General features: G+C 38.8%; 1 protein-coding gene across 3 annotated transcripts; it reads left to right on the top strand.

Annotated features, from left to right (window-relative positions):
* The first annotated feature begins 158 nt into the window (after positions 1-158).
* On the top strand, positions 159-11,315 carry LOC107046853 (locomotion-related protein Hikaru genki). Of its 3 annotated transcripts, none has more exons than XM_015269569.1 (9): positions 159-458; positions 1,192-1,289; positions 1,609-1,771; positions 5,159-5,332; positions 6,110-6,244; positions 7,758-7,901; positions 8,188-8,397; positions 8,483-8,698; positions 10,895-11,315. In XM_015269569.1, the coding sequence occupies exons 1-9, from the start codon at positions 383-385 to the stop codon at positions 11,098-11,100; spliced, it is 1,422 nt and encodes a 473-aa protein (XP_015125055.1). In that variant the 5' UTR covers positions 159-382; the 3' UTR covers positions 11,101-11,315. The 3 variants fall into 3 exon arrangements, with proteins under 3 accessions (XP_015125055.1, XP_015125056.1, XP_015125057.1); XM_015269570.1 differs by having other exon boundaries at positions 1,192-1,277; XM_015269571.1 differs by lacking the exon at positions 6,110-6,244.
* Positions 11,316-15,843: the final 4,528 nt, after the last annotated feature.

Consider the following 15,843-nt stretch of genomic DNA (forward strand, 5'->3'; position numbering starts at 1 on the left):
GGTAAGGAAGGGGTTTTCCTTTTTTTTCCCCCTAAAATTCTGAAGAAAGATGAAGTTAGGAGCGGAAGCGCTTGCGCACTGTATTGGGGGTGCGTCGGGAAAAGCTCGGGATTCGAGGAGTACCAAAGGTGGGGGATGGTACAGTAGTGACTATTATGTGGGTCCGAGCGAGGCTCAGTTTCGCAAGGTATATGAACGGGTTCAGTGGACAATCGAAAGTGGAAATAAACGACAATGTAGTTGTTTAGTATCTGCAATCGAATTTTGTCAACAGAGTGTGTGAGCGTCAGCGACGCAAGTACTCGGGGGTGATTGTCTTTGAAAAAACCATCACCATAAAAAATACCAAAGTGGCAAAATCATCGGAGGGATTCATCCTAGGATGACACGAAATTTCGACATTATCTGGCTTGTCATCTTACTCAGCCCAAATTTGAGTATCTGCCATGCCGGGAAAGGTGAGTTGAGGTGAACGCACGGCGGGGAATCGATCCCCCCAAACTCTGAACCAGTTTTACTAGAAAAAAAAGAATCAACAAAATCGTCCGGGGGATATGTTTTGTTTTGCCTCGTTTTTTTCGGTACAGCTTGGGCATTTCATTCTGCACGGTACAGTGACATTATTTCGTTTTGCTCAGAGTTCGACGTGTGTTTATCGGAGGATGAATTATCGAGGGACGTGTACCAGCAGCTGATCGAATTACTCGAAACCATCAATGTTGTTTGTCCACATTTTTCCAATTGCAACAATTTTCGTTTCAATGAGAAACGTCGAATTATCTTCATCATCATAATCAATTATCCCCCTTTCGCCCTGGAATCGTGACATGTCATACCCCACGTCTCCCACATTCTTATACCGACGTGTCTTTATTTTATATTCCAAACCGCTCGCACTTATTAGCCCTCTACTTATGAAGAAAACTCCCGGCAAAACAAAAGCGTAAACAAAAAAAATAAAGGCAAGAAAAAAAGTGACTTGTGGAGTTGAGCTATCCTCCTCCAAGTTTACTGCAGACGTTGCCGTCGGCTATATGTACTCACAAGGTGGCAGCGTAACTAAATTGGATTCAAACTTTACCCTGTCCCCATTATCACCGTCGATGTCACTGCTCCCGTTTTTTCTCTCCCTCCAACGTTCTAATCCACACCGACAAACGCAATAAATGCGATTAAGCGATATGCTTTCAGATGTGGACAAGGGACCTCAGCGTGAGTGCAAACTCGAGGGTCTTCATCCCCTACTCATAATGACATACAAAAATGTAACCATATCCGTAAGTAAAAAGGTAAAAGCATAGAAATAATCCACAGTTCGTACGTAGAAGCGTAAAATTGTCATATCTCTCTAGATCTCTTCGTAGATATTCACCATAAGATATACTGACTGATGCCTCTTCATGCATATGTATCGCTTGAAGAGGGACCAACATTGGTGAATATCGATTTTGAAATAATGCAAATAGGTGGAATATATATATATATATGTTCGCCGAAGGAACGAAAGAAAATTTTAGTGTACAACGGGATATATCCAGTGTTGGAGAATATGACGAGATGAGTAATGGAGACAGAAACATGCTGATGGGTTACATGGGGATTTTACAGGCGGACAAGATAACAATTCCACACGGTGAACGAGTTACAGTGAGATGTCGGGAGTTGGGGAGATATAAGCTCGTTGGGGATCCACTATTGGTGTGTAGAAATGGGGGATGGAATGGAAAATCTCCGTCGTGTATTCCTACAACATCTATTTCAAATTACTCGGGTAAGGAAAGTTATTTCATCAACCATATTTTGTTCTCATGCTGTTGGCGAATTATCACACTGTTTCCCGCCAAAAATGTCACCTTGTTATTCGGTAATTCAGACGAAGTGTACTAGGCATCAACTGCAAATGGGGTTTCAAGAGTAATGGAATGGGGAGGGGAATGGGTGGAGGGTGAAACAATGGGATTAAAAAACAGTTGTATCTCTTCACAGCCGTAACTCACCTTATTTTTTAACTTCCCGGCAGGGAAGTTATTGTAATGGCCCCGAAAATCAAAAATCGATTTTTCATCAAATCTCCATGTTTCAAGGTCTTTTCGATGTTCCTAGACAATTTTAAACAAAATGTCTGTCTGTGTGTGTGTGTGTGTGTGTTACTAGGTATGTACGTGGTCAAAATTTTGGTTAACGATTTCTCGTGAACAAATTGTCCGATTTGACTTCTTTTTTTTTCAATCGATAGGTTTTCATTCAACTTAGAGCGGATTAGATTTTGGCTGATATCTGTTTAGTGGTTTTTGAGTTTTCCCGGAAAGAAAATTTCAAAATGACAAAAAGGCAACGAACACAAACAAGGGTTTCTCATGAACAAATAAACAGAGTATTGAGAGTTGAAAAGGATTCTTTTAGTCAAAATGGGAGGAATAATAATATCGGGAAGTTATTGGTGCGACCCGTCCGACGGGTCAATGGGAGCGAGCGCATCGAGCGACCAATAGCCCAATCCACTAGTTACTTTCGAGCTGAAGGGAGGAAGTTATTGTAATGACCGCGATAATCGAATGGGGAATTTCCGTGATTTCTCCACATTTCTTGGCCGTTAGAATCATCCTGATGCGTTTTTGAAGACATGTCTGTATGTGTGTGTGTACGTGTGTGACCAAAATTTTGTCCAACGATATCTTGTGAACAAATGAACCAATTCAGAAATTTCTTTTTTTTTCAATCGATGCGTGGGAATGTACACTGTTGGAAAAAAATGAAATTTCATGCATAGTTGACCACTAATTTTCTGGACAGTGACACTGAATGCGATTTAGGGAAATGAAAACTATGAAATTGCAGGTTTCACTGAAAATTCAGTAAAATTCCAGAATTTTAAGCAGCATAAAGACGAGATTCCCTTAATGCATTAGAATTTTCAATCTAATATGAATATTCGGTGCCAAATTACATTGAATTTCCAGTGAAATCGGAAATTTCATAATTTTTTTCCCCCTAAATCGCATTCAGTGTCATTGCCCTAAATATTCAAGAATATATTTACCGGAATTTTCTGGTTTTCTAGTCATTTTCAGGAAAAAATGGAACTGACATTCACAGTTCTCTTTGATTTTTCCACGAAATTCTGAATTTTCAATGACGGAATTCCCTGAAATTTCAGCGGTAATTAAATTTGATAGAAAATTCGAAAAAATGTTCCGGAAATTTCAAACAAAATTTTTTAACAGTGTACATTAGAACTGATTATGTTATGAAGATGATCGTCTCAGAGGTTCGTTAGTTATTCGCATAATACTCGTGAAAAAATCGAAAAAAGTGAGTTTTCTGCGAAAATTCAACCATTTTACCGAGAATAATGATGGGTTTTTATTTTTTTATGCGGTCGATGCATCTACACTGTTAGAAAATTACTCTTGAAATTATCAACAATGAAAAAGTTATATGAAATTTCTGTATATTTGTTCATTGACGAATCAGTTAATTTCTTGAATATTCAAGTAAATCTCGATTTTTCAGGTCCATTCGGCACTGAAAAACCTCGAAAATTTTGAAGATTCAGGCAACAACTTTTCTAAATTCTGAAGTTATTGAAAATTGAATTGTATGTGATGTTCAATTTTCACGATGAGTTTGGAAATTCAAGTTTTCATTGAAAAATCAATGATTGTTTAACATTCAAAGCCCAGTTTTCTTGAATTTTCAAAATGAATGAGGAATTTAGTGAACGCTTTCATTTGAAATTGAATTCAACTTCACAAGATCGAAAATTCAGATGACGCTGTGACTGAAATTTCAGGAAATTCCCGACAGTGTACATGTAATTGCATTTCGATTGGATTCTGAGTAAAATCGTCTTAGCCGTTTTCTTCTTATCCGTATGGAAATTTCAAAATTTCCTTTTTTCCTTTTTGATAAATAGGAAAATGGGAATCGGTCGGGCAGTTATGGGGTTCGACTCGTAATGGGCCATACGCACTCCAACCCACCCGCAATGGGACAAGGGACCAACAACCCAGTCGAATTTTTCTCATTGAAATAATAAAGATTAGTAGCAATTCCATCGGATTTTTGTACAAGGCTGCACTGTTAAAAATTTCTTGAAATTTCAGTCACAATGTCCTCTGAATTTCCAATGTTATGAGTTTGAATTCAATTTCAATTGAAAATGTTCACTAAATTTCTTATTCATCTTGAAAATTCAAGAAAATTTGATTTTTCATATTAAAAAACCATTGAATTTTCACTAGATTGAAAATTCAGAGAAGTTATTGCCTGAATTGTCAACATTATCAAGGTTTTTCAGTGCCGTATGGATCTGAAAATCGAGAATTACTTGAATATTCAAAAAATTAACTGATTTGTCAATGAAGATTCTACAGAAATTTCATGTAACTTTATCGTTGAAAATTTCAAGTTGTTTTACTTGAAATTTCAAGTTTAATTTTCTAACAGTGTGTGTGAAATTCAGGCGTGGAGGGAAAAATCCAAATAAAGAGAGAGAAAGTGTAAAGGGGATGAGACTCGTGGGAGGGTAAAAGTAGCGGCTTTTCTCGCCCTCCTCGAGGGATTGCGGGCAAACGCTTGGGCACCCGCGGGGGACCTATCCGGATCTCTACGGATTTACTTTCTGGCCACGTAGACTTTTCGCATTCCGTGTATAAAACCATCGGGCGTTCATCTCTGTCATCCCACTACATCCGATTTGCACATCGGTACACGCACAATTTATTTTAATGAAGAAATCCCCCTCTAGTCTTTTTGCCGTTTCAATGAACAGACCATACACCCGATTGAGCATGATTTTTTTAATACTCCGGAGGCAACCGCCAGTGGCTAGAAACAACATGGGCAAAACAAAAAGAGTAGTAACAATCGACGCGTCGAGGAATGGGAAAAGCTGTGACATGCAAGAGGAAAAAAGCGTGGAAAAAGAAAGGGGTGTGAGGGAGGCAAGTGAAAAGAATTGCGAAATAGCTTGTGGGAAGGTTGAAACAGCTGCTGCCACTGGTGGTTGGCTACGAAATTGTGTGCGTGAGATGGAACAAAGAGCGTCACTTTGTGAGAAAAATGCGCCCATTTAGGGGCGGGGGAGCAAGGGGTGCAAGCAATGTGAAATTTCTCCACAAAAAGCTAAAGAACATGTGCCCATTATTCTGTTCAGATAATGTTCCACCGACAATTCTGTTCGGTCTACCCAGGGGATCAGCGGCTATTGAGCCCTCGGGCGCCCTGGCTGTCTTCCCAGGAAGTATACTACACCTAGAGTGTTTATTTGCCCGACGCATGGGCAATCCAGAGTGGACATGGAACTCCACATTTCGTCAATATCTCACGGGTATGTATCCCATTGAGTCGTATGTAAATAATCCTCACAACAAATTGAATGAACTACTGGACTGGTGGATGAGTTGAACAATCGTCGAGTTCTTTTTAGGGAGAAATATTTACATTTGAAATTGCATTCTTGGTTCTTAGTGAGCGGGAGACCTTTGAATATTTCCGATAAAAGAGAGTGGGGGGAGGAAAAATAGACTGAAAATGTAAATAAAACTGAAGAACTTGTTTTACTGCAATCCGCCCGGTTTCTCATGCTGCATTGTACACAACCGAGTTGCCATTGTTCAGTTTGAACGGTTGTGTAGGCAGGAGGACCCTCACCACAATTCTTTGACCCCCTCCCACTGCCTCCTCAAACCCTTCTCCACAGCGATCCGGCAATTAGTGGAGAGAGAAATGAAGGGAAAGGGAGAATCACGGAAAACACACGTGATGTCCCTCCACCAGGGGAAACGAGAGTTATTTATCGGTTGAACGTCGGTACAGAAAATGGGGGGACGAGAACTGGCCGTTGGGTTAATGAAACATTGACGCGTCGCTGGACTCTCCGCACTATCTCGAAAGCGGGGGTATTAATCCACCACGATAGCCATCATTTCCAGGGTGCATGCGCACCGAAAGCACTCTGCTCTATCATCATCGCATATCAACGTCGTCATTATGCTGCCGATCATAAGCCCCTGCTCTTTCACATGGCACTCAATGATTTTACCCTCACATTTGACGTTCCATCCCTATGGAAAAATTAATGCCTTTTCCGATATTTTACTTATAGGCTGGGCTATTGCACCGTCCGAGAAAGATTGGAAGTACAGGCTGTCGATATATTACGTGAAGAATCAAGATTCTGGGGTTTATACCTGCTCTACGCCCAAAGGCCTAACTAATTCCATAAAAATCCACGTCGTAGGCAAGTTTAGCCCTGATGTCGATATTAGGGTAAACCGCCCAGTAGATGGACGTTTGTTTTTTAGCAATTGAAAAAAAAAATTAATCGAAAAAAAATCGTTACTCGAGAGGTTAAGAATCACAACAGTTAGTGAAAATTCAAAGCAACAATTCACATTTCAGTACTTTTTTGCGTAATTTGCCATCCAAAAGTAGCTTGTCCATCTACTGGGTAGCTTACCCTACACGGAGAGAAAAATTCAATAAAAATTACGGGAAAAAATAAATTTGATACAACTTTGATACTTTGATACAACTGGAATTGTAGGATACGTCCATGCACGCACGAACAATTTAATAGAAAAACCTATCGAATTCGTTAGAAAATTCTATTAAACTTTCTATTAGTTTTTGGCTGATTCTATTGACATGTTCAATAGAAAAAGTCAGAATTCGATTTTTCTACATAACTTATTCTTTTCATATATTTTCTGTAGAATTTGCTCGACTGACATTTTCGAAGTTTTTTTCATTCTATTTTTCTTTTCTTCTCATCAAGAAAATCAAATGAAAAGACTTAGAAAATTTGAGCCGAGGAAATTCTATAGAAAATATCTCAATAGAATAAGTTATACAGAAAAATTGAATTCCATTGACTTTTTCTACTAGAACAGCTAATAATAATAAAAGAAAAACTAATAGACCAGTTCAATAGAAATTTAATAGAATTTTCTAACGAATTCGATAGGTTTTTCGATTAAATTGACCACTGTGTGGTCTTTTCTTCTGTCTTGAATTTCCTAGAAACCCCTTGAATTCCCTTTTCTAGAAACTCCCTGAATTTCCTCGAAATGTCTAGAATTTTCTAGAATTCCGATCGATGGCGCTGCACATAAGGACCGTTTCTCAAAATGACCCCCATATTGAAACCATAGACGTATCCCCGTAAAAAAAACGTAAAAATTACGGTTCGAAACGTAATCCATGAGCGAAGTAAAATTCAATAAAAAGTGTGAGTCGGAACTGAAATTGTACGAATCGCCACGTAAATTCTACGATTTGTTCCGTAAAAATTAACCACCCGTCTGATGACTCCCCGCTGTGGAACAACAAGTCGTTCCGTAATTTTTCCCCAACGATTGAGAAAATTTACCCAACGGAATGTAGAAATAACTCATTAGCTTCATAAAAATTGTTGAACGTTCAAGAGTTTTTGATTTTGCAGGCATAATAAGTCGGGAAGTTTCTGTAAGATTTTACTTCCTCGGGAAAGATTACCTGACATTTTCGTACTTTGTTCGGTGATGAACCTGAGAATTCACTGAACGTTTCAGATTTTTTCTCCATTCCTATAAAAATTGTCGGAAAACCATTCCCCACTGCGGATTACGTGAATTGTTCCGTATTTTTGACTGAATATTTCTCTCCGTGTACTGACACGAAAAGATTTTTCTGATGAAAAATCCTTGTTGCTCGTTAGGTGAAAATGAGGTTTTTCCCTCTATCCGATAAATTGAAATGATTTTCTCCCTCAGATACTCATTGTCCCACCCTCATACCCACACCTGCACCACTGTCCAGCAAGATCCAGGGCGCCAGAATGGGTCAGAGAGCTGAGTTCGAGTGTCCAAATGGGTACAGACTCGTTGGCTCGAAAGTTCTCAATTGCCAATACAACGGTGAGTCGAATTGAATTCTTTCCTCTTCCTTTTCAATCCTCACTTCTCTCTCAATGTTCAACCTTTTCTCGAACAGTCTAGTTGGGTGAATTTTTATCCTGCAAGCGAAAAATTTTTCGTGTCTGCCGGTAATTGCGAATCAGACTCGTTAGCCGCACGAATTACTGCACGAAACGAGTCGTGATAATTGAATGAAACCCACGGGGGGGGGAGTAAATAGAGGGGGGAGGGGGAGGGATGAAAGAGTGAGTGAGTGCACCTCTGGAAAATTGGTTGCGCATTGCAGGAAGATGGTCGAGTGAGGTGCCACGCTGTGAGCTCATACTGTGTCCAGAGATTGTTCTGCCTAATGCAAAACTTCAGATGTTGGAGCACAATAACAGTGTCAGTGGTAATGCTGTATTCACCTGTCTGTGGGGTAATGTACTACTAGGATCCCAGACTATATCCTGCGGTGAGGATGGCACGTGGAACGCCACTGTACCCGTTTGTTCTCGTAAGACTAATGGCCTGTGGTTTACAAAAAAAAATCTACTAATCTTTTGTTCATTATTTAAGGGATGAAAAATGTTTTTCTGCAGAGATAACGTGTCCTCTACCGTCTGTCCCTAAAAACGGAATAATTCTGGAGCAGGAGAGGAGCCCAGCAGTGGGAAAAAAACGGATTACCAAGGCCAACAAGGCCAGAAAAGTGGGATCGTTGTTGAGATTTGCCTGCCTTCCTGGGCATCAATTAATTGGGGAGGGATCCATTATTTGTACGGAGAATGGCACGTGGTCCCATGAACCTCCATTGTGTAAGTGACTTTTTTCGAGTGAACCTTTTTGGTGACTAAAGATGTTGGGAGGATATCGGCTGACGGGGGAATTTGAATTTCATGAGCTTTATTTAATCTTCAATATTTAGTGATGAAATCATACGATTTGAATAAACTCGACCTAATTTCCAAATTTAAAAGTAAAACTTGGACGGGAGGAGAACTTCGTTCAATTTCACTCTCACCAGAGGATATTTCAATTTATTAGCATAATTTGGATGAAACAGGCTCTCCGTGATGCACTTTTGCATGATGCTGAGTGTTAAATTTCAAATATCACTACTTGATTATCTTTCTGAACAGTCCTGCTAGTCCATTCACAGTTCTGTGGACGGATATAAAATGAAATAGGTTGTTTTAATTTAGAAATCTAAAGGATACATTTATTTCGTTCCACAAACTGGAATTTTTTGAAAACAAAAATGGAAAATCCTCATAAATATTATTATTAGTGCTAATATTCATTTTAGCTATCAAAAAGGATGATTTATATGTAAATTTGCTGAAAGTGTCCGAAATTCCTAGGGGAATCATCGTGGCATAAATGTGCCTGCAAATTGACTAACTCCGCACGGAGGAGAAACTTCGGGAAAAATTACGTGACACAACGTAAACCTGACGCGAAATGCTCGTTCGGGAAAAAATACGACGCGAAGAATTCTAGAAATTTAATGGATTGAAACATAAATTTTACGTAACAGACCATAAAAAATTCGCACGGAGAACAGTGATTTCTACGAAGCGTTATTTATGAATCACGATTAAACCTCACAACGTAATCTTTACGTGATTTGGACGTTTTTTTTCAAATACTTTCGACTCGTCTGTAAAATTTAAAAGTCTACCTCAAAGCCGTATTTTTCAAAATTTTATCTTTGCATTTCTACAATACCACTGTAACATTTTTAGGCTCACTGCACTGAGAGAAAAACGAACAAGTTTTCAAACAAGTTGGTTGGACCAACAAAATTGTTAGTTGAAAGGTACCAAAGAAATAACTGTTTGGTTCGAATTTAAACGTCTCAAACATGAATAATTGCTCTGCTTTCAACGACAACGAAATATTTGCTCAAGAGACGGATCATTCAGACAAGAGAGTGCTTTTTCAGGAGAAAAATAATTTTTATAGAGGGAAGTTTATCAAGAAATATTTTGTCTCTAAGTTACAAGATTGCTGTCATATCATTATTATTATATATAATAATTTAAGAATTGACTAGCAAACTGGCGTTTCGCGCCCGTCGCTAGGTGGGTTTATACTATTCTATTTCATTTTATTTTCTTGCCATTTCCCTCTTAACAATTAAATTAATTTAAGTTTATCCATTTTTATTTTTATTATATTTTTTTTTCGTTAATTCGCATGTTACAACATTAAATGAAGAGGAATTATATTAAAGAACACTAAGCACTAAAAAGTATTTTTCGTCATATCTGCACGGAAAGTTCAATTTTCCGCCCCAAATGACGGCAAAAGGTGGTTTATTTAATTCCTCGGATTTCTGTTGTTTTTGACGATCCTCGGAATGACATAACCCACGTTCCTCCCTGCATTTACGAAGAAAAATCGAATTATACCGTGCAGTTATGACAAAAAATAGTATGTCTATCTAGGAGGGAAACCACGCGCGGGTTAAAATGTCCTGATTTCCTCCCTTGGTGCACAATCTACTATTTCCTATGATCAAAACAAACACACAAAACAAAGTCATTCGAAACCTCATTCGGGTAATATAAAAATTTCTCCATGTATTCCTGAAAATTTTAAAAATTTATTTTCTTTCGAAAACTGAATGAATACCCACAAATTTGATTCCTTCCCTTGTCTCTTGACACAATGAATAGAATAAATGACAGAAATTGACAATTGGAGACTAAAAATTTTATCGGATTATGATTATGTAATTATTTGTCTGCGATTATTGAATAGTCGAAACGACAAACAACTATCTCTCATTCCATTGAACAGACTAAATCAATTTTTGAACTAAAAATTTTCAATTTCGGCGCACATTTCGCATGTTTGGGAGAAAAAAACTACTTTTATCATTTTTAACAGACGATTTTATTGGCACAAGTAAGAGTTGTTTGAGAACTCTGCTGTTTTTCTCTCAGTGCAGCACGAACTCCACAGCATCCTCTCCTCCATCTTGCTAAAGAAAATAATTTAATCAGGTGAAGTCAGGTGTCCATATCCCGGCGATCCACCCCATGGAAAAATCGCTCCACTGAAATTCTGGTACAAGCCCGGTGATACAATTCAAGTTACATGCTCACTGGGTTACGTAACTCCATTGGAGCCAGAGAGGAAGCCAACGTGCAGAGAGAATGGCATCTGGAGTGGACCACCACCCCCCTGCACATCCTACAGAGATGTTTGAATTCCACTCATCGACACAGTACCAAAGAGTTCAATCCGAAGCAATTTAAATATCTAACGAATCGATGAATAAAAAATCTTGCGATTTTTTTCATCGATTGTCAATCGATTTCGATCGAATCAAATTGACTCTGCCGTTACGGCAAAATTATTAGCAAAGAGAAACCATGTTTTCCACAAAAGATGAAATAAAAAAAGGGCGCAACTCGAAAGCTCCACTCGTCTTGGTTCACTTGAGACCTTTCTATTTTTCTTCCAGCATCTTCTTTATCTTACCCTCGAATGGTCCTCATCGTCTATCCTCACTAACTCCATGGCCTTGTATTTGCACGGAGATTAATTAAAGCTCCTTGCCATCTCCCTCCCTTCCCCCTCGCTCTCACCCTTCACCACCCACCTTTTATCCTCATTTCAACTTGAGGATCAACCCCCGATGGCATTTGAAAACCCCTCAAGCCAGAGTGTATCAAACGTTGAGAAATCCTTGTAAATACAACTGTGAATTACTTTACAAGCCAAACAAAAATGAGGTATGTACGTATTATTGAAGAGTCTGGGAGGGCAAGGGAAACATCTTCTTTGGATGAGAGAGATATAAGGCGTATAAAACACCTTGGCAGTGCGACTTCAGTAGCGAATTGACAAATCAATCGTAATTTTGATTTATTTGAAAATTTGCGAAAATGTTGTATTTGTTGAAAATCAGAATTCCGGGGATATCTTTGAATATCATTCATCAAACGAATTCACTCATAGCTTAAAATATTTGTTTTAATGCCGTTAAGTCGGAGCCATTAAACGATGATTACGATAGCTGTATTGATTTTTTTTAAGGCCTTTTGAGTCCCCTTTTCGGGTCTTGTTTCGGCATTTCTATCCAACTCTATGCATGCGGCTGTGGATTCTACACTGTACCGCGTTCGCACTCCTATAGAACACAGGAGTAGCATGGTAAACCACAGGAAACCTATGCCGGTACAAGCGGTTACTCTATTAGCAACCTCCTGCTCGCCGGAGCCTTCCGTTGAAAAATTCGGTTCCACGGGGAATCGAACTCGCAATCTTCCACATATGTACTAGACTTGCGTCTAATACACTCGGCCACCGAGGGCGGTTCCACCTCGGTTTTTTTCGACTTGAACGTTTTGCTATTCAGTTGACAGAGATATTAAGTGATTTAACTACATAGAGAAAAAACATTCCAGAATTTTGAGGAGAAATGGTGCTTGCCTCTACTATAGTAAGAGGATATAACTGAAACGAACAGAAGAAGAAGAAGAAGAAGAAGAAGAACTCAACCTTTCGCACATTACACTTGCGCCTAGCCCACGCGGCCACCGACGTCGGTATCTGTATTGGTTGATTTGATCTTCATGACGATTGTTGAAAATTTCAAATTTTGTATGAATTTCCGTGGAACTGAGCTTTCTGATGGTTTCTTCAAATGTGATGTGAGGGGTTACGCACTCCCTAATTGAGTGACACCATGATTTCAAAGTGAAGTCGATTTCCGGTGATTTCAAGCGTCACGGGAGGTGATTTCATCATTTCGAATGAGTTCATCAATTCGAAATCAATTCGAAATAATAAAGGTAAGACAAAACTCGTTGTGTCAAATTATGAAAATCAAAACTGGAAAATAATAACGAAATCGTTTGATTTCACTCCGCCAATCATAGGCAAATGACAACGAAAAGCGATCCATTTTACCATGTTACTATGGCAGTAAGTATGGCATTTTATTATCATCGTCGGCAGGCATGTCAATTTCAAAATCACGAATTACTTGCACGCAGGAGAGAAATGTTCAGTAAAAATGACGGAACTCACAATTCGCTCGGCGATTACGGAATCGATTCAGAAAATTTAGGTGACGGTATCGTAATTTTTCACAGGAGATTCAGATAAAAATTACGGAACGCTCTGAAAAAATTCCGTAACAGTTCCGTAAAATGTCCTGAAACCACATTTCGCTCCGGAATTACGGAAGATACGTAATTTTTACTGTATACGAGATCGGGCGCGCGTGCTACACACGCGCCTTCTCATCTCCTCACGTAGTGGCGCTTCGGTTTCAATCTTACGCTTACGCTTATTCGAGATTTTCGAGATATTTCGAAATCGATATTTCCCGATCGATTTCCTTTCTCCTTTTTACGATGGGATTTCTTTCCGTGCGGTTCGCATTACGCCAGTGCGTGATTTCAATGATTTCACGTAATTTCGGAGTGATTTTTGAATGAATTCAGTAGTGAACTGGTCAAACGGTTTAAGTCAATTCCATTCTAGTATCAGTTCCCGATGAAAATTTCAAATTCTAAAGGAGTTAGCAAAATTTTCCTAACAATCTTTCTTGTGAAGAAAAGTGAAGACTATCTTCACAACGCTATCTTTCATAAATTCCGAGTTATTCAACGAAAACTCAACTGGGAGCTAAGTCGACTTAAACCGATTGACAACTTCACTACTGATTTCATGCCAGAGTGGCGCTGCGAGCTCGGGAATGAGTATCGCCTCGACGTGATGTTTCAAATTCATTCAACTATGTACAAAATGAAAATTTTCGAGCAGCATTTTATCAAAGGGCTGGGAAGGAAACAGAACCGTGAAAAAAGATAATCGGTTGTATAGAAGAACGGGATAAGAATAATGATGATGATAACATTAAACTAATCTGAAAATCTGACAAAATGAGTTAAAAATAAATCTTATTCAATGTAATAACATGAAATAAACAATGAACAATACATCATAGACGGAAATGATGTGCAAGAAGGAGGAATCCTTGTAAATACAACTCCGAATTACTTTACAAGCCAAACAAAAATGAGGTATGCACGTATTATTGGAGAGTCTGTGAGAGCAAGGGAAACATTTTCTTTGGATGAGAGAGCTATAAGACGTATAAGACACCTCGGCAATGGGACTTTAGTAGCGAATAGACAAATCACCGGATCAAGACCTGAGTGTTCTTTCTTTTGCGTTCTTGGGAGGTCGATAACAGTGGAACTATTCATTCCCGGAAGAAAGCCCTCTTGTACACCTCTGGATAATCCAACTCTTTGTATGGATTGGTGCACCGAACGGTGCGTTTGTATTCTTATGCGATCCCCTTGGCCTCTTTTTTTCCAGTACCTCGCCCTTTATCCGCAGTTCTCTTATCCCCCACAGATACCTTATCACGTTCATTTTTTTACTGGGATAATGCTCTTGGATAAAACCAATTGCATCATTAGTCTATATCAGGTAAACAATATCCGTTCCTCCTTTGATAGGGGAGGCTGGGTAAAATGGGCACCTTTGATCAATTTTTTCGATGATTATAACTCAAACAGAAATTTATGAAGTAAGTTCTGTCGAGTCTTATGATAAAGGGAAAGGGGGATTGTGATTTCCAAATAAAAAAAATTATCGTATTAATAATTCAATGAACCATTGAAATTTCAAAAGAAGTCCAAAGTGCCGATTTTTTCCCATTCCTCCCAACTCGAAGAGAGGAACTTATCATAGTTACCTCGAAAGCCGAAACTGGAAATTTCATATCTCCACGGTTTTGATGTCTCGAAACGTTCCATGAAGTTTTTGAAATTACGATTACATAAACGTATTTAACGACTACAAAATCATAAATTACGCTTATAGTCGCCGAAAATTACGATTACATAAACGTAATTCGCGACGATTATGAGCGTAATTTTCGATTGCGAAATCGTAAATTAGCATGATTATAAATCGTAATTTACGACAATTATAAACGTGAATTACGTATTCATAAATGTAATTTACGCTCAAAATCGTCGTAAATTACGATGATTTTTTCTTATTTTTGATAAACGTAGTTGACGTTTTGATAAACGTAAAAGACGCTTTGTTTATGCGTAATTTACGTTTTTATTTTGACCGTAGAATATTCTTTTTTAAAGCCCAAATTCCGATATTCATGACGGAAAAAAATCCACCAGACATCATATTGACGTTAAGTGTAAATTACGTTTATCAAAACGTTTTTTTTATCGTTATTTTACATCGCTTCGACCCGGTTAGGGTATACTGCGATGATGATCAAAGACTTTAAATGGTTAGATCGCACCATTCTACCCGGCCGGGATTTGAACTCGGAACCTTTCGCATGTGAGGCAACGAACTTACCCACTGCGCCAAGCCACCGGGCTTAAAACATAATTTACGTTTAGGTTTTTCTGTGTGTATGCGAATGAAGTCAATCGATGCATTTCAACGATTACATTCGGAAAAACATTGTCTCAGCTGTTTTTTACATGTTTTTCAATGGAAATCGTAAAAAAAAGTCGAAATAGTATATTTCGATACAAGTGCGACGGGGTGGCAACGAGTGTGAAGTTGGTGGCCCGAGGCGAAGCCGAGGGCTGCCAATCACACGTGTTAAAACAACCCGTCGCACGTGTATCCGAACTATATTTTTCATCACGCTGTGCGAAAAANGAATGAAGTCAATCGATGCATTTCAACGATTACATTCGGAAAAACATTGTCTCAGCTGTTTTTTACATGTTTTTCAATGGAAATCGTAAAAAAAAGTCGAAATAGTATATTTCGATACAAGTGCGACGGGGTGGCAACGAGTGTGAAGTTGGTGGCCCGAGGCGAAGCCGAGGGCTGCCAATCACACGTGTTAAAACAACCCGTCGCACGTGTATCCGAACTATATTTTTCATCACGCTGTGCGAAAAAGTAACTTTTTAGGCACGCTTCGCGTGCCTAAAAC

The sequence above is a fragment of the Diachasma alloeum genome, unplaced genomic scaffold (assembly GCF_001412515.2).
Source record: "Diachasma alloeum isolate Michigan unplaced genomic scaffold, Dall2.0 Dall_scaffold_02453, whole genome shotgun sequence".
NCBI lineage: Eukaryota > Metazoa > Arthropoda > Insecta > Hymenoptera > Braconidae > Diachasma > Diachasma alloeum.